This window comes from Anastrepha obliqua, chromosome 5 (assembly GCF_027943255.1).
Source record: "Anastrepha obliqua isolate idAnaObli1 chromosome 5, idAnaObli1_1.0, whole genome shotgun sequence".
In the NCBI taxonomy this organism is placed as follows: Eukaryota; Metazoa; Arthropoda; class Insecta; order Diptera; family Tephritidae; genus Anastrepha; species Anastrepha obliqua.
Window position 1 is genome coordinate 112,498,326 of NC_072896.1, and position 22,552 is coordinate 112,520,877.

A 22,552-nucleotide genomic window follows, 5' to 3' on the forward strand; every position below is an offset into this window, starting at 1 on the left:
TTGATGAGGCTTGCACTGCGTCCTCATGATCTTTTGTGTCCTCTTTTTTTTTTTTTCTTTTTTGTTTTTTTTTTTTGTCGGGACAACTAGCAAGTGCAGCACTCAGACATTAATTGAGTCCATTGTACTACACTTGGATTCCCTTTTAATTTTCTTTAAATCTACCCGATCTCCGAAGAAATCTGAGTAGATCTTGTGGTGCCAAGGAGCCAAGATGGTCCCTTCTTAACACATCAGTGCCAAAGACCTCAAACCTGATTCGGGCGAAGGCGGGGCATACACACAGGAAGTGGTCCGCCGTCTCATCCTCCTCTTCCCAAGCTGGGCAGAGTACACTGTCTGAGATGCCCAACCTTTCCATGTGCTTTGCCCACAGAAAGGGGCCCGTCTGTGTTCTCTACTCATCACAGTACCTCCAGACCCACTTCCCTTATTAAACTCAGGATGAAGCTGGGTTGGATTGGGTCTACGCCTTTCTTTCTGGCTGCAGTTGGCCTAGATGTCTTAACCTTCTCCGCGCTGTAGCGCTGCATTCGAGTTTCCTGAGATTGGTCGCAGAAGCGACAGGAGTTCGTAGACCAAATCCCGATCATGTATAGATGTTTCCGCAGTCTGCAGTGGGCTACGAGAATCCCGTTATTATCGCAATTTATCCTTTTAAAAGATTGTGAGTTTTTTAAACCTCTTTTGTTTGTATCCGCCTGGTAGGGATTCCGCCTGGCGTAGCCCTATAGTTTGGTGCCAGCAAACCTCTCTTAGCTCTTGCTCTTAACTCCTTAGCTTCTCCTTGATGGTGTATTGTACCACAGCAAGGAATGGCTGGGGCCATATTAAAGGCGAGACCGCAGCCTCTCTCGCCAATGCGTCCGCTATTTCGTTCCCAGTTATACCCCTGTGTCCTGGTACCCAAATTCGCCGAATCCAATTGTGCGTTCCTAGTAGCTTAATTGAGTTTCTTGATACACTCAAGGACCAGTGAGAATTTGATCTCACAGGACGATAGGGCCATGTGTATCGTCTGATTGTCACTCAGAATGGCAATTTGCTCATTCGGGAAATTTCTGTCTGCACATAGACAAATGGTATTCATCTCTGCTTGGAAGATTCTTGGAAAACTGCTCATCCGTACAGAGCGCTTGATTCTAGTGCTGTAAATTCCAACGCCTATGCCTTCTGCAGTCTTCGAGTCTTCCATCTGTGTACCAGTACAGAGTGCACTCCTGGAGTTTCATTTCGATTTCAGGTCTACTCCAGCTTAACTTATTGTTCAGTTCATTTTTGAACTTCTTTTTGAATTTGATTACTTTAGTCATTTCATCTCTGGGTAGCTGGGTAAGCGGGAACTGCAGCCTTAGAACTTCCAGGTTTTTAGATTACATCACTTTCCTCTCCCGAAGCCTTCCTTGGTAATATTCAGCAGGGCGCGCTTGGCTGATTGCTCAACAACTATATTAAGCGGTGTCAGCTCAAGCATCACCACTATCGCAGCTACATGGCAGTTCCGCATCGCCTTCGTGATGCACACGCATGCTAAGCGTGCTAAGTTCGATATAAAAAACTCTTTTATAAATTGATAAATTACCAAACTTTGAAATATTCAAAGTTATAATGATGAAAACTAGATTTTTTTAAACTTATTTCATGTATTTACAAGTATACATATGTAAGTTAACACATCCGGTCAGACAAAGTCAACGACTGCAGTTCTGCACGATCAGCAAAGCTGCAACAATGTTTAATGCCAATTATGCCAAACTCCACAATACGTTGCCGTCAACACGTTGAAACATAATCCATTCAGCATAATCGCTGACACAGCGATTATAGGTCAGGGCTAGCTTATGTTAAGAATATTTTGTCATTTATATTTCAGTACGGATTTGACCAATAAACGAACAAATAATAATTCTATTTCGCTGATTTAACTTCGTGCAGAGATCACAAGTGAACAGTCCGAGCATATTAATTATTAACTTACATACAATACATTTTTGCCACATATTACATGCGTGCATTGCGTTTCTTACGAGCTAAAGGTTTTCTTGTGTGGTTGCTTTATAACCTTTTTTTTTTTTGTTTTTTTTAAGTATAATGTTTTAAAAATTTTTCTACAACTTAAAATCAGTAATTCAAAAGCTACACTTCTTAAAATCTAAACTTCATTATTTAATGTTGGGTGAGGTAAAAAGTTCTGACCATTGGGACTATCGAGCATTTTCTTAAAAGTGGCGAATGTTTAATCTAAATAGAGTTTAATTTCATAATCAAGATAACGCGAAGAATTATCAGAACTTTTTACTTCAATAGTGAAGCAGAATTGCCTGATATATACAGCATAAACATTCCCTAGAAAAATACGTTTTTCAGAAATATTTGCCAAGGCTATAAGTCCACGGATCCTTTGTTCCTCTGAATAAGAATGTCGAGGAACAACATTTGTAAATTGTTTACATGTACGTTCCTATTAATCGATATATCACCGTTTTTTCGGTGTTCCAAAGACTCCACTTTGCATGAGCTGACTTAGCAATAATGGGTTATAGGTAGCTGCTGTAGCACCGAAACCAGGAAAAGATGAAAACGGAGGTACAAACGGAATTCCATAGTCGGGCGTGTCTACCACAGCAGGTGTTTTTGTGCGTCTCTTTTTTATTTTTTGTTTGACTACTTCTTCACTTGAGTCACTTTCCTCTTCTTCTGTTTCATCATCATCTTCTTCTTCCTCCTCGTCACTGGATTTAGAAGTGTACCTGCGCTTTCTTTTTGTTGCCTTTTTTGGTGGCTCTTTTGATTTTGCATTTTTTTTGCTTTTTTTGCTTTGCACTGCACTACCAATCTGCAAATTTTCTGTTGGCAAAATGTTCTCATTTGGAATATTACTTTTATTTAATGGTATTGTGAACTTTTTTTCAGGATTGAATTGACTCATTTGCCCCATACAGAACTCCATAAAGGACTGCATCATTGTTGATAAGTTTACGGGCTTGGGACAACTCTTCATATTGTGATAGGGTGCTGAACAGTTTTTGCAAATCATCTGACATTCGAAGGCGGTATGTCCCTAGAATGAAAATTAATTTTATATTTATTACATATGTAAATAATTAACTAATATAATAAGAAAATTATATCCTACCTGCTTGTCACATATCAAACATTGACTTTTTGAGGTAGCTCGCTGATTTTCTATTGATACATCGGCATCTTCGGAAGCGTCATCTTCGATAACAAACTTTCTCTCTAATTTGCCGAGACAAATCAAGTCCTCTTCTGACAATTGTTTTTCCTTCTCCGGCTTCTTTCCATCCTTTTTAATTATTTTATTAATTTGCTTACTTGAGACTTTACTTTTTTCCGTACTTTCATCGCTACTATCGCCTTCCTCCGACGAAGATGAAGAGCTTGAAGAAGTCGGTGGGTTTTTGACACTACTCTGGGTTGGCTTCCCAGTGGTTTCTTCTTTCACCTTCACTAAATTTGATTTAACTACTTCTTGAACAGTTTTGGTTGGTGGTTCATTCTCACTCTCACTTTCGCTTGATTCCGAAGAACTTGATGAAAACGCTGGTGGTTTAGCAACTTGTTTAATATCCTTTGCCTCGATTCTTTCCTGCTTTATATTCTTTATTATAGGACTATTTTCGTTTAACTCAGTTTTTTGTGGTAAATCATTTTGAATTGGCGGCGGCACAGCGGGTGAACTTGTGCCATGCTCCGGCACTGGTGGCACTTGCTGTGATAAGTGAGCAACTGGTACCGGTGCCGGTGCTGATGCCGGCAATGCTTGTGAGTAATCTTGTTGTGGTTCATTTTGCAAAGCTGCAGTACCATTGCGATCCCCATGCCAATTTGCACTGTCTTTTCTTGCGTTCTTTCCGTAATTTTGCTTTCCGCTACGCTGATTACGATTACGGTTACGACCTTGTCTATCCCTATATTTATCTTGGACAGATTGATCCCGGAATTTCTGAAACCGATTATCATCCTCATCAATAAGAGGAGGTATGTTGCTGCCGCCATAGTTGTTATTGTTGCCGCTGTTCCCGCTGTTATCAAATGATCGACGGAAATCCCCACCGCCCCAGTTACCAGAACGACGATTATCGTTGGGTAAATTACGATGCCCAGAGCCTCTATCGTAATTACCTAAGGAGCCAGTACCACCAAACCGTTTATATCTACCACCATCACCACCCTGGCCATAATTATTCTGTTTTCCCATGTTTATTTAAAATTATATTTTCAATTATGCCGTAGTAATAAGTAGCTAGTAAACAAAGCAACGTTTCACTCGAAATGTCATATTTATTCTCACGTGGAAAAAGAGGTTAGCCAGATCGGAAACAAAAGTACACTTGAAAAAATTCAGAATAATTTTACGAAAATGTTTACTTAAAAGTACCTACGTACGTATTTACGTAAGTGTAAATAAAATTATTATTATTATTATTGTTAGGAGATATATTCAATATAACCCTAACTTAATTAGTACACTGGCTACTAGGCCCTTCAGTGCTGTAAATAAAATATATATTTATTTCCTATAGAAATTTTGTTGCATTGTGTATCATAGTGAAGTTATAGTTAAAGTTCTCACATTCTTATTCCTTGGGCTAAGCAATGCTATGAAGACATTTGAAAAAATGCATTATAATACACTCACATTTTCGTGCTTAACTCCCAATCCGTAATTAAAAAGCAACATTTCCCATAAAAAATTTCTCTCACAAAATCTAAGATTATAAAATAATCCTAGATAATAACAATACTTTTTTAAATACAACCCTGGGTTTTCTATGTAATATAATTTATGCTGAAAACAGTGAACGACGTAAACACAGTCCCCTGTCAGCAGTTACGATCAAAAATTGTAACTGATAACGCGTAGAACAGTGAACACCGTACACAGTCCCTTACCGCAGTCCCTTACCGTGTACAAAAACTCACCCTCGAGAACAACTGCGTTCTTTTAATTACATATTTACACAATGTTGCCATTGATATTTTTGCTTACACACTTTTTCACACATCCGCGTTATCAGTTACAATTTTTCATTGTTTAATAAACCAAAGCCAAAAACCAACATATGCAAATAGTTCATTTATCTATAATTAACATTATTCAACAGTATTTTTAAGTTATTTTAATAAAAATTCTAATTTTTCTAAGTTTATTTTGTAAATGATTTCGAAATGTCCTGCTTGGCAACACCGTGTGGTGAGAGAGCAATAAGCTGACAGGGTTTTACGGGAATTTTCAAATATCGTGAAATAAAATCTACGATACTACGATACGGAAGGAAGGATTTTTTTATTTACATGGGGTTCTCATTACTTTGATCGAAACAGCTGAGAGGGGATTGCGTTTACGGTGTTCACTGTTTTCAGCATAAACGTCGTTTACGGATTTCCTCCAACGGTTTATTATTAGCAGGCAATTGCGCTATTAAATTAGCAATTGCTTCTCCTTGTCTTTTCTTCATATCGTTAATAAGAATTAAACAAACCAAAAACACCGAAATATTTCACCAAAATAATTTCTATGAGAATAAACTTTTCACAACAGTATTAACAGCTGATTGTCAATTTTGTAGGTAATCTGCCATATGTGAACGGGTAGATTAACTTTGTGGATTTATTAGTAATTAATGCATATGTGAACGTACTTTTAGCTGCCAAAAAAGCGAAATATTTTGTGTAATGTAGGCGTCCAGCCAGATGTAAAAACAATTCACCTTTATTTGGCAGCCGTTAGTGTCATTTCGTGCAAATTAGTTGCTCTGACTTCGCTTTGTTTGGGTTTACATTTGAGTAAAGCGTAGATTATAATAATATTTGAATAACACTTATCAAATCTCCGAATGGAAATAGATTTCTCCGCCTTTTTGTGAGAAGGTATTATTTGCCAAATTTACTGTCTTGGAGAAATCATAGGCATTTATATCCGCCCAAGGACTGTCACTTCAGCAGCATTCGCCGTATATGTATGGGGAATGTTTATGCTGCTACAACAACAACTAAGGCAAAGGAGAGTTGTGAATTTATTAGTAAAAAATTGTGAATGTATTGCTATTGCTATCCGGCTGGACCTAACCTGTCGACACAGCACGTTTTCTTAGTTTCCTGTTAGATGAGTTAGACGAAGACGGCCGGCAACTACATACATACATCGCACTGACAGGGTTTAGTAAACTGCTACAAAGTAAAGGTTCTTAATTTATTATTAATAAAATAATATTTATTTATTTTTTACAGAAATATTTATTACTTTATTTATTAATACATGATTCATAAACGAAGACTGACTTTAATTGTTATCAATTCAGTCTTCTATTAAAAAAAATGTCATTCTTAGCATTTTCGGGAATTAATTATTTTGGTAAGCAATTCTAGTGAATGTCAAAACTTTAATCATAACTAAAAGAAACAATTAGGTATGCAAATACGCAATAAAAGATGTCATGCCTTTGTTATATGAAAAAAAAGAGGTTGTCTGTAAAGTCGGTCTACTGACGATAGTTTAACGTGACAACGTCGTAAGAAAATATTGATGTAAGGGTTGCAATTTTCAAAACAAAATTTTAATTTTATTTGTTTGATAGATATTTTGTATGGATATAGAGGAGGGGGTCAATGGAATTGCAATGGAATAGGTCAAGTTACATTTACACAAACGTGCAAAATGACGAAACATTTATCAAATTCATGAAAGATATCTTCAATTTCGATTGTGCATCAGACGTTAATAAGTCAACAACACTAAGAGGCACCATCATGGATTTGCCTTTTTCAAGACAGTTTACACTCGAAACACTCCCTTTCATTTCCTACTTTTTCTATCATCGTTCTATTCTCAACAGAGAAATGGTTCATTACCATGCACACAGGAAGAAGGCAACGGCAAATAAAAATATGTGAATTTATATACATATGCGCATATACATACATACATATAGATACATATACATATATGCTCACTCAAGTAGGAGAGAGCCAGATGTCGAACGTTGCCGAACGCGGGGGCCGATTGTGATCTTTGTCGTTCGTTCCGCGCTCTCGCTTGCAGTTCAAGCACATTAGCTTACATTTGCTTGCGAATGGAATAGATTCGTATATTTGATATGTCCATATGACTTGTATGCATCTTTACATATAGATTTGTTCTTTTTGAAAATTGCGCGAAATTGTATATGTATATGCATGTTTATATACATATATTAGTATACAACATATCTTATAAGGTATATGGTAAATATTACCATACATTTTTTCCTTCATATATAATAAAAAAAATTAATAATAATAACATTAAAACAACAGGTATTATTAACAAACTTGGTTTTATTTTAAATTCTTCAAGTAAATCAAATTAATAATAATCAATAAGAAGGCATATGCAAATACAAATACGTGAATTTATATATGTACATATGCGCATATACATACATATATACGCTCACTTAAGTAGCTTTGCAAGCTACTTCACTAACAGAGTGCTGCAATACAAAACATGAAAAGGTACAGAGTAACCGGAGGAGTACCACAGGGGTCAGTGTTGGGCCCACTCCTCTGGAATATAATGTACGATGGAGTTTTGCGTCTCCAACTACCTCCAGGATCCCAAATCATAGGGTTTGCTGATGATATTGCAATCGTAGTCGTTGCTAAATTCCTAAACCAGGCCGAAGCGATCTGCAACCAAGCGGTCGACATCACAAAAGATTGGCTGCGCATTAGTGGTTTAAGCCTTGCAAACCATAAAACAGAGGCAGTTCTCATCAGTAGCAGGAAAATAGTTGAAACAGCAAATCTCAGAGTAGGTGACCACGCACTAGAATCTAAGCTGTACATCAAATATCTCGGGGTAATGATTGACCATAGGCTAAGCTTTAAACAGCATCTAACATACGCCAGCGATAAAGCAGCGAAGGCTGTAACCGCATTGACACGTATTATGATGAATACGAGAGGACCTAGGCAGGCTTCTAGGAAGTTGCTTAGCAGTGTGGTATCATCTATCTTGCTATACGCGGTACCAGCCTGGGTCGAAGCAACTAACTGCAGCACATACATGAAAGGCATTAAATCTGTATACCGGTTATGTGCCCTCAGGGTGTGCTGTGCATTCCGCACAGTATCGGAAGATGCTGTATTAGTCCTCGCGGGTATGCTACCAGTTAAGCTGACTGCACTAGAATTCGCCGAAATAAAAAAACATCGAGCGGATCCAGCGCAGCTGACTAACCGAAGGACTGAACGGGAGCGAAGCATCCGTACTTGGCAGGAGGAATGGAGGAACTCCATGAACGGACGATGGACATATCGATTGATCCCGAATATCGCAAGATGGATAAATCGAAAGCATGGTCAGATAGATTTCTACCTGACCCAAGTACTTAGTGGGCATGGATGCTTTAAGGCTTATCTGCATAGATTTAAGCACGAAGATGACCCGTACTGCACCTTTTGCGACAGTCTAGTTGAAGATGCAGAACATGTTTTCTTTGTCTGCCCTCGTTTCGAGCTGGAAAGAGTAGAATTGAGTGATAGGGTGGGGAAGCCAATAATGGTTAGCAACCTAGTAGACATCATGCTTGACTCAGAAGAACATTGGTCCGCTGTCAGTAACATGGCAAGGATAGTAATTACCAAGCTGCGTCGCAATGAACAACAGCGCAGATTGTACGTAGAGGCAATAGGCCACACCCCCTCCCGTGAAGTAGTACCTAGTAATACTTAACGGTATTAGGAATCACCAAATTGCGTCACGCTGAACATCAGCGCAGATTTTCATGAAGAGGCAATAGGCCGCTCCCCCTCCCGTGAAGTATTACCTAACGGTCGTCCCGCGGGGGGTGGGGTTTTTAGTGGGTGAGTCGAAAGACAAGTCTCACACTTTTCGGCTTTCAATGCTTTTTGCCACCTCCAAAAAAAAAAAAAAAAAAAAAAAAAAAAGTAGGAGAGTGCAAGATCTCGAACGTTGCCGTTCGTTTGCTTTGTTTGCTTTGTCGTTCGTTCCGCGCTTTCGCTTGCAGTTCATTCAAGGTAACGACATATGAGCAAGGTAACGGCAAATGAGCAAGGTAACGACAAATGAGCAAGGTAACGATAAATGAGCAAGGTAACGACACATTTTTTCGTGCGTGCAGCCGGCTAAATCGAATTATAAGACGTTATCACGTCAAAAATGTTGCATTTGGATGAAAGTTTAAACATTTTGCAGAAAGTTTGAAGCTTGGATTTATGCATGTAAAGGGTGTTTTTTTTAGAGGTTAGGTTTTCAAGTTGGCACTACTTTTTTCGTAGATGGTCTTTTTGACAGCTGTCACTTGATTTATGCTCAGTTTGGTTTGCCATTTCATAATGAATAGACTTACACCTGAACAACGTTTGCAAATCGTGCAAATTTATTACGAAAATAATGGTTCGGTTCGCGCGACGCATCGAAGAAAATTTGGTTCAGCGATGAAGCTCACTTTTGGTTGAATGGGTATGTCAATAAGCAAAATTGTCGCATTTGGAGTGAACATAATCCACAAGCCATTGCTGAGATGCCGTTACATCCTCAAAAAGTCACTGTTTGGTGTGCTCTATGGGCAGAGGGAATCATTGGTCCATATTTCTTTAAAAATGAAGCTGGCCATAATGTTACAGTCAATGGAGAGCGCTATAGAGCCATGATTAATGACTTTTTCGTGCCTGAATTGGACGATGTTGATGTGGACGACCTTTGGTTCCAACAAGAAAGCGCTACATGCCATACAGCCAACGCAACAATCGATTTATTGAAGGAAACTTTTGGTGAGCGCATTATCTCGCGCCGTGGACCTGTGGCGTGGCCTCCAAGATCGTGCGATATAACACCGCTGGACTATTTCTTGTGGGGCTATGTGAAGTCGCTTGTCTACGCAGATAAGCCCGAGACGATTGACGTCTTGGAAGAGAATATTCGGCGCGTTATTGCTGACATACGGCCCCAATTGCTGCAAAAAGTGGTCGAAAATTGGGCCTCTCGGCTGGAATTTATTCGAGCCAGCCGCGGCGGCCACTTGCCCGAAATCATTTTTAGAACATAATGGCAAACCCTTATCTTGGTAATAAAGCTAAATTCTCGGCCATAACATTAAATTATATACGTTTTATTTCATCTTGAAAACCTAACCTCTAAAAAAAAACACCCTCTATATGGTTTTTTGTTACATTTGTATAAAAGTATACTTCATCTTTTATACAAATTAAATTAAAATTAATTTAAAAAGAGAAAAATAGTCAAAAGTTATCAATATGTGATGAACTTATAACTATGTCATTTGGTATGTAGGTTCCTATCCCGGATAAAGACCAGAGAACTGCAGCGGTGTACTGCTACTGCTTGCACACCGCTTCAATACTCTGCTTCACGCATTTGAGCGGAAAACAAAAGAGCGGTGTGTGTGCTGATCAATACCGCTATTACCGCGATTGCTGAGTGTATGAATATCTCGTATACTCGGGTGTTAGATTTGAAAGCAATCGTATATTCAACTTCGGCTAAGCGGTGTGACGTGTGAACTCTGTCAAATGAGGAAAACACCGCAAACACCGCATCGTCATCCCTTGCAAATAGTGAGATTGTCTGCAGTATAATTCATAGCAGCGCACGGAAAAAAAGGATTTTTATACATACATATGTAGCAGTATTTTTAAATGAAAAGTTTTATTCTTTATTGAAGCAGTGATATTATATTATTGTATATTACTATTAATTATGACAGAAAATAAAATGAAGTTTAAAATAAAAATTGAGAACCAAATTCATTCTTTTACAAATTACTTATCGTACAAAAACAAATAATAATTTTTCTTTTAACTTTAAGAAAGATACTTATGTATTAAGATATAAAGAAAATATAATATTTACATTTGCAACTTATTGAAGTTTTTATGCATTGAATGCAAAAATAACAAATTGTCAACTGTTTTTGGCCCAATTCTATTTCGCTTTTCGGCCACAATAATAATGTATGTTTGCAGTGTATGTATGTAGTGTAGTGTATTTGTCAACGTCGTTAACTAGTGCTAATCATTTATGTATTGAGTGAACGCGCGATGGCATAGATATTTTTTAGCGGTACTATTTTGCTTGTGTGTTATGATCTATTTGTGCAGGCGGTGTTTTCAGTATTTTTGTCATTCGGTAGCGGTCATATGCAGCACCGCATAGCCGAAGTGATCGCACAAGCGGTAGTTATAAACGAAGCAAAGACTGAACAAAGAAGTACTCGGATGTACAAACGATATACATAGAACATTTACTGCTCTGTTGCGGTTCTGCTCAGCGCAAACACCGCTTAGTTTGCGGTGGTCGTACATATTGATACCGCTTTTTTTGCGAGTGTATCGCAAGTCAGAAAAATACCACCGCTTGCAGTTCTCTGATAAAGACATGCTAGCATTCTAGCAGAAACTTTTATGTTGTTGTTGTTGTAGCAGTAATAAAAGCCCCGTCAGTGTAGGGTATATTGCTGGTCATCTTCGTCTGGCTCATCTAAAGGTAGGCCCAGGAAACATGCTGTTTCAACAGGTTGGGCCCAGAGGGAAACGGGTGTTAGATAAATAGGTTTTAAAGGGCATGTGAAAAGGTGGTTAGTGTCTTCACATGCCGGACATATGTCGGGATAAGTAGGAGTTTAACCTGTACAATATCCAAAACGTAATTGTGCCAGTGTTACGCGGGTCTCACGGGGAAGCTGGAGCTTTTCATCTGCTGTATGTGGTGGTTGGACTCCGTCTCCCGGTGAATGTCGTTTAATGTCTGTCTAAACACTGTCTGGTCCAGTACTGTGAAGATTATTCTCAATCGACGCCAGTGGCTGACCTTGGAGAGCCGAGCGAATGGTCTTGAAAATTTCTAAATTCCTCGTTTTATCATTCACCCAATTACCCCCTCGCAAAGTAGTCTTTTGCAGTTTGGTCACCTTAGCCCCAAGTTATTTGGATTCAATTATTACATGCGTCCATGCTTCCATTTATCTCGACTTCCTAGAACCTGACTGCCAAACAAAGCTTACCTCTATGGAAAACACAAAATCCATCGTGAAGCGGTTATAATTACTAGATGCCCATTCGTTCCCATGGCAGGCGGTTCTACGTTACCGGAATGACTGCCGTCCCAGTAAACTAGCCCTGCGGGGCAGTATATACCCTACACTGACGCGGCTTGTATTACTGCTGAAACCACAACAACTACAGCTGTTGACAGCTAATTAGAAACGACACTTATTTCAAAATAAATTTTCATAACTTGTTGCCAATTTATTTAAACATATGATAAACTTAAAAACTAGTGGAAAACAATTTAATCGCAATTCTTTATTAAATATATATATATATTTTTTTAAAGCATGTGAAATGCACGATTTGGATAGGGCAACTAATTAGAAACAGTAATGTATTATCAGATCAACATAAAGATTATGTTAGTATTTCGTTCCATAACCCTTTTGCTTCAACACTGCCTCACATCGATTGCGCATTGATGTAATGAGATTCTGACAGCGCGCCACAGGTATTGCTTGCCATGCCGTTTTTACTTCGGCAAAAAGGACATCCATATTTGGGATATTTTTGGCACTCACGGCTTTTTTAACGTCATCCCAGAAATACTCTATTGGGTTTAAGTCCGCACTGGATGATGGCCATTCCAAAACATTGATGGAATTTTCGTCGAAAAACTGTTTCGTCAACTTTACTGTGTGCTTTGGATCATTATCCTGTTGAAACTTCCATATAACAGGCAAATTTTCCTCAGTCCACGGCAACATTACATTTTTTAGTATATCGACGTATTTCTCCTTATTTAAAATTCCATCAATCCTATGCATTGGGTCAACACCATTCCACCAGAAACATCTCCACACCATGATTGATCCTCCACAATGCTTCACTACCCACGAAACGTAGCGAGGATTGAATTCTTGGTTGATTGGCCGTCGAACATACCTTCTACCATCTGGGCCTATGCGATTTATCTTGGTTTCATCGCTCCAAACGATATATTTCCATTGATTTGGAGTCCATGACCAATGGGATCTCGCAAAGACTACTCGCCGTCTCCTTTGTATCTTGGTTAGAAGGGGCTTCTTGCGTGCTGCTCTGCCATGCAGTCCAGATTCGACCAGACGCCGAGCAATTGTCCTCTTGGATATTTCGAAATTATATTGATCCTGAATTTCCCGTTGGATGTCAGTGGAAGTAGTTTTTGGGTCTCCTTTGGAGATGATTGCTATCTTGCGGTCAATTTCTGCTGAAGTTTTTCGGGGCCTTTTCTTACGTGGAACATTGTCAACAGTCTTAAAAAGTTAGATATGTTTTAAGGCGTTAAAAACCATTTTTTTTGAGCATTTGACTTGCTTAGAAATTTCACTGTACGACTTTCCAGCCTTACGAAGGTCAAAAATGGAGCTGCGCAGGGCAGGTGTACAGCTGCTGCTTTTTCCCATTACACATCTTGAACACGAATATTTTAGTTGCTTTTAAACAACCAATTTAAAATATATGCATACCAAAAAGTCGATTATATTACTATTAAAATAACACAACTTGCCGAATATGCTTCCATTGAACAACTGTTTCTAATTACTTGTCTCAGTTTATTTACCTTGAACTAAGTAACCCATTAACGGTACTTCAATTACACAACTACAAAACTAGGCGCATTGGGTAGTAAATAGAGTAACAAAAGCAATGTAAATGATTTTAAGAGAAAAATGACGGTAAATTTAAACAGTTTAATATAATATTATGCTCATCAAGCGTTTATCAAAATAGAGCGTTTCTAATTAGCTGACAACAGCTGTAGGTGCCCCTTCGCCTTCCGCTGTCTCCCCCCCCCAAAAAAAAACAACAACGAAATATAAGGATTACTTTAGTCTTACTAAGATCAAAATAGTGTAGTGGTCTCAATAACCACGAAGCTACACAACAATTAACCCCTTCACATGCCCTACCAATAAAAGAGACCTTTTCGTACTTGCCTTTTCAATATTTGACCGGAAATTAAAAAAAAAATTCCATTTTATCACTCAAGCAGGCAATGAGGGTGTAATCAAATTGCTGCAAAATCATTTCGAAAGGATATTCTATCCCTTGATAATACAAAACCAGCAAATTTCGTTTATTTCTCCGAGTACTCTTTTATTTTTCGCGTTAAGAGATGTTACTACTGGTGCACTTTGTCATAAGAGTAGGATGCGCGTCCTTCAGACCAACACCAGATTATATTTTTCGTACTTTCTTGCTTCTCATGCTAAATGTATTGATACTCCAGGATACCCAGACCTTTTTTGTACTCTATCAGGAGGAATTAGCTGAGTATGAAAACTAAACAAACAGCCCTTCCAATGACAATCGAGTCTACTCTATCAGAACGATCATGGTAATGTTCAAAAATAATAATCTTACGTTTATCTCGAATTTAAATACATATTTTAATATCTTTATTATTCGTTATTTCTGGTCCTGATAAAAGAAATTGCGTGTTTCCTTTCTTCTCTCATCGTTATTCATCAACGATAGTAAAAGTGAATCTTGTACGCACTCTCATTGTAATGTAGTTGTTGCTGTGGCTTTGCTCGTATTCTCACTGTCTTTGCACAATGGAGCGATGGACCAAGAGGAGAAATGGTGAAAGCTTGCTTCACTCAACAACCAATTGATCGCAATGCAAGATGCAGAGCTATAAATATTCAACATCACCAGCGCGCAACTTTTAGTTGTCGTGCGCGTCTCCAAGTGATCGGTTGTATACAAAAGTTGTAAAAAGTAAATAAATTCGTGTCCGGAAGTGAATCGGTAAAAAGTGGTAAAACAATTACGTACTTTGTTGTGTTGTGTGTGTTTTTTGTTTTTGTGAAAAGTGGTGCTGCGAACAGGTTTCAAATTTAGTTGTATCGATGGTGATGACCTCGTAAGGAAAATGTTATCGCAAAAAAGCTTTCCAAATAGCAATACAATCAAGGTCGTGCATGATAATATTATTGATGATGTTCACAACCAAATTATCGATAATGATGATGATAATGAAGTGAGTGACGCTTTGGTAACTATTGATTGGCGGTGTGTAACGCTCACCAAACCTCCCATAAGGTCTACTACCATTTTGCGACGTTTTGTGTTTGTGGCATTTGTTTTGCTAACAAGTTTGGATGCCAAACAATTTGGTAATTTCTCCACTATTATAAAATTCATTGAATACATCATACGCACACATATTACTATAATACATACGTACATATATTTGTGTTCATTATCGCAATGCGGTTTATTAAGGTGCATGCGAAAGTGGAAGAAGTCATGCGCGGCGTATGCGTGTCCCTGCGTTGTGAATGTGAATTTATGTATGTGAATGTGTACATGTGCTTGTATAACTACTGGCCTAGCGCGTTCGAAATTGGTATTCGGTTGGTGTTTTGTTCGTAAAATCCACTAAAATAGTAATTTCATAACCCAATAAATTATTTATATAATATTCCATTTAAATTAAACTGTTACAAATGCGACATCCGGTTATTATAAAACGATTTGAATTATTACTTGGCGTTAAATATTAGATCTTTTAAAATGTTCTGTAAAATAGGAGCTTGCAAATCATATACATACATACACACATACATTTATATTCATGCATACATATGCATATACATATATATCGTGAAATATAACGGGTGCTAATTTTGAATTTAGCATATTAATTTGACAGCTGACACGATTATACATTGAGGAGAAATTCTTGTTCTTATGCAGCTAAGCAATACAGTAATGCGGAAACAATTTTCACAACTCGTACCACAGCACTATGAATTGGTATTTTTCTATTAAGTTTATTGGAAGGGAAGAAGAAAAACAATTCTGCACTGAAACCCATGAGATGAGATTCGATACGTTTCGAAGAAATTGATTATCAATAGTCGCAGAAAAAATCGCCAAAAGAACCAACTAGTGAAAAACTATTAAAATAAACACTTTCTCGTTCCCCTCAAATTTCAATAAATGTTCTTAATGACGCCAAAGAGTTCGTCAAATTGCATTCGTCATTTCTGTTGACACTATAATTTATTTGAAAGAGAACATTTTCCAAATTGAATTAAAAAAATGCATTAGCGCAAATTGTTAGTATTTTCGCTTCTTACCTCGTTCCATGACAGTCAGACTTCTGCAGGATTTTCAAAAATAACGGGAAAATGAATTTTAGGCTGGGGAACCGCAGTGAAGTGGTTTGCTCTCTCTCTCTTTCTGAGAGCTGCTTATCACTGCCTGGCCAAACAAGTGACTCTAATTGCTACTACCAACAATTATTAAGCAAGAAATTTAATTTAAGCGACGAGAATTGATCAACACGAACGGTTTCATTGTTCATCCAGATAACTAAAGGCCATATGCAGATGTACTTATACTGGTACGCACATGCGAGTATGTAAATACATATTTAATGACGTCGCACAAACTGCGACAGTTACGCTCGAAATTTTGCTGATGAATGGAATTCATTCACCCTCCGTTGCGCACCCGGGGATTTTCTGGGCAGACCTTTTCGACTTTGGACGTCAATTTGACTTATTTGTATTATAGCTAACGACTTGAGTTTCCAGGTAGCTTCCTAAAATTTACTTTTCTATCGACTTATGGGCATAACCTTTTAAAAAAGATCCTTGAACAGCACGAAAAAAGGTTAGACCCGGGTGTTCAACTGTAGGCTTTAAAAAAGGTGTCCAATAGAGGCTTAATATTTGTTTCGGTTTCTGCAGAACTGTCACAAAGGAGTAAAGCTCCGTGCAACCAGTTGATGTGCATTGCTTTGTGTTGGAAATATGACCTGCTTAATTCAAATAAACTCGGTTACTAAAATTCATTAAAAAAGTTTTGATTTTGTTTAATTTATTACTGTACTTTTTAGACAATGAACTACAAAAACTTCATCATCATTTTGCTCGCACCCGGGACAGCCGCCAGGTCTATGTTACTTTACCAAATATCGTCAAAACTTGTTTGTGAATGTTTTATGGATCTTTTGTTGCAACTACATAGTTTTTCTTTCAAATCTCATGCGATGATACAACATACTCGTATTATATTAGTTTCAATTGAACTTTTACGAGTATGTTTTGCACTTTGCATTTTTTATTCCGTTGCATCATTACGATTATTTACTTAATTTTTGCTTGTTTGCCTTTCGTAATGAAAATCGTTAAAATTCCACATTCATACTCATTTGATTTGCCATTCAAAAGACTTTTCACACAAAACAGCTCTTTGACCCCCTTCTCATTGATGACGTTTTCACTGCTTTAATACTTTAAATATTTTGTGGATGCATCTCGGCGAGTCCAACACCGGCTTGAGCTGGACAACTGTGCAAGTAATTGCAACACGTCGTCCATTTTTTTGTTTTTTGGTTTTTGTTTTGATATTTTTCTCAATTACAATTTCTCTGTGGGTAAATTTTTTAGTCATTCAGTGAATATGTATGTGTGTATGCATGTATAGGTGCCATTTATGTAATGATGCGTTAGTGCTCGTAATAGAAACCTCCTCGGTAAAACACAATAATTGGATGAAATTATTTGTAGATGAGTTAATGTTTATTGTTTTCCTCTTCTTTTTTAGCAAACGCGTCCAACCTATTTAAACGCAGCACAAGTCCAAATATTGAGTGCTTGAAAAACGATCGTTTCTATCGCGATCCGAATAGGCCCGTCCATAAGGTTTGGACTAATAGTGAATGTTCCAAGTATTTCCTATGCCTTGACGGCGATGCCTTTGAGTTTAAGTGCTCGGAGGGCTTGCTATTTGATGTTGTCAGACAAATTTGTGATTTTAAGCAAAATGTGGATAATTGTGACGTCACAGCGGGTAAGAATTAAGTGATAGCGAATAGTGAAAATTGCATTTGTAGAAATATATATGATGATATGAAAATTAAAACTTATAAATAGAAAAAACACTAAAATACGATCAGTTATTAATTTAAAACTAAATAATATATTAAAAAAAAATATATATAAAAATTATATATATAAAATATACGCATAAAAAAGATACCATATAATAAGTACACCCGTGATCACATTAATAGCAGCGGAACGAATTGCTAAGTTTTGACTTTTTATTTATTTTTTACTCTTTTTTATAAAAATATAGTTCATAATACCATAAAAACCATTTTTAAATTTAATATTTAACAAATAAATTTAGTACAAAATTAAAAAAAATATATAATATATAAAAAAAATGCATCAATATTTCAAGCCAAAATTTTTGAAAACACGTTGGTAGTTTTTTAGCCTATTCAATTTTTTATCATTTTAAAGTCGTTGAAAATTCGCCTTGATTTTTGACATTTGTTTTTTTTTTGACGACCGAGTTATGCATTTTCTTCCATCTAACGAATGCTTGACATTTTTTTATATGGCAGAAAACACTCAACGCGGTCCGAAAAAAATGACAAAAATTAACAGCTAACTTGCACTTTAATATACCAAATTCAAAATTTCTAAATTCTGGTTAAAAAGTTTAAATTTTGAGAAAATTGGTTAAATTTTCCTAAATTTGGGACAATTTTTGGAACTTAAGGTATAAAAAAATTCAATTAAAAAATAAATAAATAAAAAAATTAAATAAAAAAATAAATTAATAAATTAATAAAAAAACTTATAAAAACTTATAAACAGAAAAAACATTAAAATACGATCAATTAATAATTTAAAACTAAATAAAATATTATAAAAAAATACTTATAAATTATATATGTATATAAAATATACGTATAAAAAAAGATACTATATATAATAAGTACAGCCGTGATCACAATAATAGCAGCGGAACATATTGCTAAGTTTTGACTTTTTATTTATTTTTTACTCTTTTTTATAAAAATATAGTTCATAATACAATAAAAACCATTAAAGCTTAAAATTTGGTACATTCATAATTTTAAAAAATTAAAAAAAAAAATCATCAATATTTCAAGTTAAAGTTTTTGGAACATGTTGGTAGTTTTTTAGCCTATTCAATTTTTTATCATTTTAAAGTCGTTGAAAAGAAGAAAACACTGAACGCGGGCCGAAAAAAGTGACAAAAACCAACAGCTAACTTGCACTGTAATATACCAAATTAAAAATTTCTAAATCCTGGTTAAAAAGTTTAAATTTGAAGAAAATTGGTTAAATTTTTCTAAATTTGGGACAATTTTTGAAACTTTAGGTATAAAAAAATTCAAAAAATATGTTTTTTACGCGAACAAAAAAAAAAAAAATAAATAAATAAAGAGAAAAAATAAAATTCTGAAATTGCATACGATTAAAAAAAATTACTTAATATATAAAAAGATATATATTTAATCTATTTATATAATATATAAGTGTGATATATTTAATATTATCTTCTTTTAATATTATTTCTAAGAAACACAAGCTCCCAAACCATTACTTGAGAGCGCGGATTGTGAGGACAAAACTCATTTAGGATGCGGCGATGGCACCTGCCTGCCAAATGAATATTTTTGCGATGGCTCTGTGGACTGTCCCGATGAGTCAGATGAGGTATATTTTGCAAAAAAAAAAAAAAAAATTAAATAAATGCCTGTATAAAAATATCTAATTTTAATAGAAAAAGAAACAAAATTAAATAAGTTCCCCATTTGCAGGGCTGGTGCGACATGACCAATGATCCAAATGCCGCTGAATCTTGCGACACTCGCAATTGTCAGCTGCCTGACTGTTTTTGCTCCAAGGATGGCACTCAAATACCAGGCCGTTTAAGTCCAATTATGGTGCCACAAATGATAATGCTGACATTTGGTAAGTAATAAAAGCGAAAGTGCTTTGAAAAGAAAGAATCTATCAATTATAAGTATAAATAAGAATTATTAGTTTCGCCGAACGCTGGCTTGTCTTTAATTTTCAGATGATGCAGTTAACTTTGAAAATTTCGATCTATTCACAAATGTGCTATTTAAGGCAAATAGACGCAACCCCAACGGCTGCCCAATCAGAGCAACATTTTACGTCTCACACCAGTTTACGAATTATCAGTTTGTGCAGAAGTTATGGAATGATGGGCATGAGATTGCAGTGCACTCAGTAACGTATGTACAGCAATATAAACATACATATGAACATATATAATTCAATAATGTTAAATTGTTTATATTTTATTATTAAATTCATTGGCATTATTTTCAACAGTCATCGTGGCCCAGAGATGTGGTGGTCGAAAAATGCCACTATTGAAGATTGGTTCGACGAAATGGTAGGACAAGCCAATATTCTTAATCGTTTTGCAAATGTACGCATGGAAGATATACGTGGAATGCGTGTTCCATTTCTACGCGTCGGTTGGAATCGTCAATTCTTGATGATGAAAGAGTTTGGTTTCGTTTATGATGCTTCAATGGTGGCGCCATTTAGCAATCCTCCACTTTGGCCCTACACTCTAGACTATAAAATGCCTCATGCTTGCACGGGTATAAATCAGAATTGCCCGTCTCGCAGCTACCCCGGAATTTGGGAGATGGTGATGAACCAGTTGGAAGTGGGCGACTTCACTTGTGGTATGGTCGATAGCTGTCCAGCCCATTTGAGCGGTGAAGACGTTTACCGCATGTTGACGCACAATTTCAAGCGACATTATTTGTCCAATCGTGCGCCTTTTGGATTGTATTTCCATGCAACGTGGTTTAAGAATAACGATTACTTGCAAGCGTTTTTGGTAAATTCTCGATATTAATAAAGTTCATGCAAATAAATTATAATTATTATTTTATTTAGCGTTTTGTGGACGACTTACAGAAGCTGCCAGATGTCTATTTTGTGACAAATCAGCAAGCGATTCAGTGGATGCGTCAGCCAACGCAAAGCATTCAGCTAAACTCCTTTGAGCCTTGGGGTTGTAAGTCGCGCCAACTCGATTCACGTGAAATGGTTTGCAATATACCAAATACATGCAAGTTGCGCAGTCGTGTTTTGCAGCAAGACCGCTATTTATACACTTGCAGTGAGTGTCCGACGCAATATCCCTGGATACGCAACGAATTTGGTTTGGATTAATATAGAAGACCGCCCATTGTTGCCATTCGCTTATAAAATTTTAGACTTAAATGTAGCATAAAATTTAAATTATTAAACTAAATGTGTAGATATGTTTTGTTAATTTAATACTTACATTTTATTTATTTTCATTAATTTAATGCTATCATCGCTTCATCATTCTATTCTATTTAGTTCTTTCATTTCATATGTTTTACAAAGTTTTGTTGTATGCACGCAAAAAGTTTTCGTTAAATTAAAAGGCTTGAATTTTTAAAAACCGAAAGGTACTGTGTTTTACTTAAGAGGGGATCAGACCTTCACACATTACGTATCCTGTGTAATGAATGGATTTGGTATCGATTCCATACCATCTTGCGGACAAATAAGCACCAGCGCTGTACCCCGGCACACCACCAGCCCCAAACTACGCGTTTCCTCGGCCAACTTGAATGGCTCGTCCGCGTCTCGGAGATACTCAACGGTGTTGTCCAAGACCAAGTTGAGCAATGCATCATATCCCTTGAGTATGCCAGAAGCCTCCCGACCGCCAGCAAATTTTACTCGTATTTGCTTTTCCAAATATTTTGAGAGGTCCAATATAGATTCCTTGCGTCGCTTCTCCTTGCCATCGTTTCCGCCGCTCGACTGCAAGACATTGATATTAAATCGTACAAATTGTTAAGAATATTTTTTACACACCTTTGGTTTATCAGCCATTTTGTTGAATTAGTTTGTAATTTTCAGTGAATTTGCACTTTTAAGCGGCAAATTAATGTACAATATGTACCAGACAAACTTTTGTTTATATGAGGTTATGTTTTGACGCAAATGTCAAATTAACTGGCAGGTAAATGCTTTTCACTTGGCACACACTGTGCTTTACATTGTTGCCATTAAATTATTTGCCAATAAGTACCAATTGGAATAAAGTTCATAATTAAGAGGTGCGCAGCCTTTTTTACAAGGCGCATTCATTAAAGGTGGTGGCACTAGATAAACAACAATGTTTCGTACGTTTGATTGACAAAGCAAAGTATTGGGAAAGTAGAAAACAAGAAATGAATTCGCCTTGTTTCATTCTGGGCTGACAGCCACATGGACATGGCGAAAAAAAAACCAAATCAACTGATTTAGCGATACCTCCCTTAATATATTCGCCTTTCTCTTTTATTATCAGTAGTATAATTCCCTAACTTTAAACGATCGGACAATTGCTATTTCTGTCTAGAATATTTGCTGTTTGCAGTGACGATTGTGCAATTCACAAACTTGTGTCAACTAAACTAAGCCACTGTCTTCATCTATTTATCAAATTTTGTAGAGAGTAACATTTAAGGATAAAAAATTAAATGATGGATATTCCCCATTGCTCACCAACGTTGTTGCGAAAAATCGCATAGCTAAATTGCTACAACATAGTCAAGGCGAATTGAATGTTTAAGGTGGCGCCTTAACAAACTGTTACACTATTTTTCGGTATTTTGGCA

At 36.6% G+C, this 22,552-nt stretch overlaps 3 protein-coding genes across 3 annotated transcripts; 1 reads left to right on the forward strand and 2 right to left on the reverse strand.

The window, feature by feature from the left end:
• Positions 1 to 1,901: 1,901 nt before the first annotated feature.
• LOC129249077 (protein mushroom body miniature) lies at positions 1,902 to 4,291 on the reverse strand. The gene is made up of 2 exons (XM_054888701.1): positions 3,137 to 4,291; positions 1,902 to 3,061 (listed from the first exon to the last, which is right to left on the reverse strand). The coding sequence occupies exons 1-2, from the start codon at positions 4,220 to 4,222 to the stop codon at positions 2,477 to 2,479; spliced, it is 1,671 nt and encodes a 556-aa protein (XP_054744676.1). The 5' UTR covers positions 4,223 to 4,291; the 3' UTR covers positions 1,902 to 2,476.
• Positions 4,292 to 14,781: 10,490 nt separating this feature from the next.
• On the forward strand, positions 14,782 to 21,241 carry LOC129248780 (chitin deacetylase 1). Its single transcript, XM_054888396.1, has 7 exons — positions 14,782 to 15,200; positions 17,644 to 17,889; positions 19,441 to 19,577; positions 19,682 to 19,835; positions 19,942 to 20,122; positions 20,223 to 20,745; positions 20,805 to 21,241. The coding sequence occupies exons 1-7, from the start codon at positions 14,957 to 14,959 to the stop codon at positions 21,081 to 21,083; spliced, it is 1,764 nt and encodes a 587-aa protein (XP_054744371.1). The 5' UTR covers positions 14,782 to 14,956; the 3' UTR covers positions 21,084 to 21,241.
• Positions 21,232 to 21,888, reverse strand: LOC129248781 (U6 snRNA-associated Sm-like protein LSm7). Its single transcript, XM_054888397.1, has 2 exons — positions 21,765 to 21,888; positions 21,232 to 21,710 (listed from the first exon to the last, which is right to left on the reverse strand). Exons 1-2 carry the CDS (start codon positions 21,780 to 21,782, stop codon positions 21,390 to 21,392), a joined length of 339 nt encoding a protein of 112 aa, XP_054744372.1. The 5' UTR covers positions 21,783 to 21,888; the 3' UTR covers positions 21,232 to 21,389.
• Positions 21,889 to 22,552: the final 664 nt, after the last annotated feature.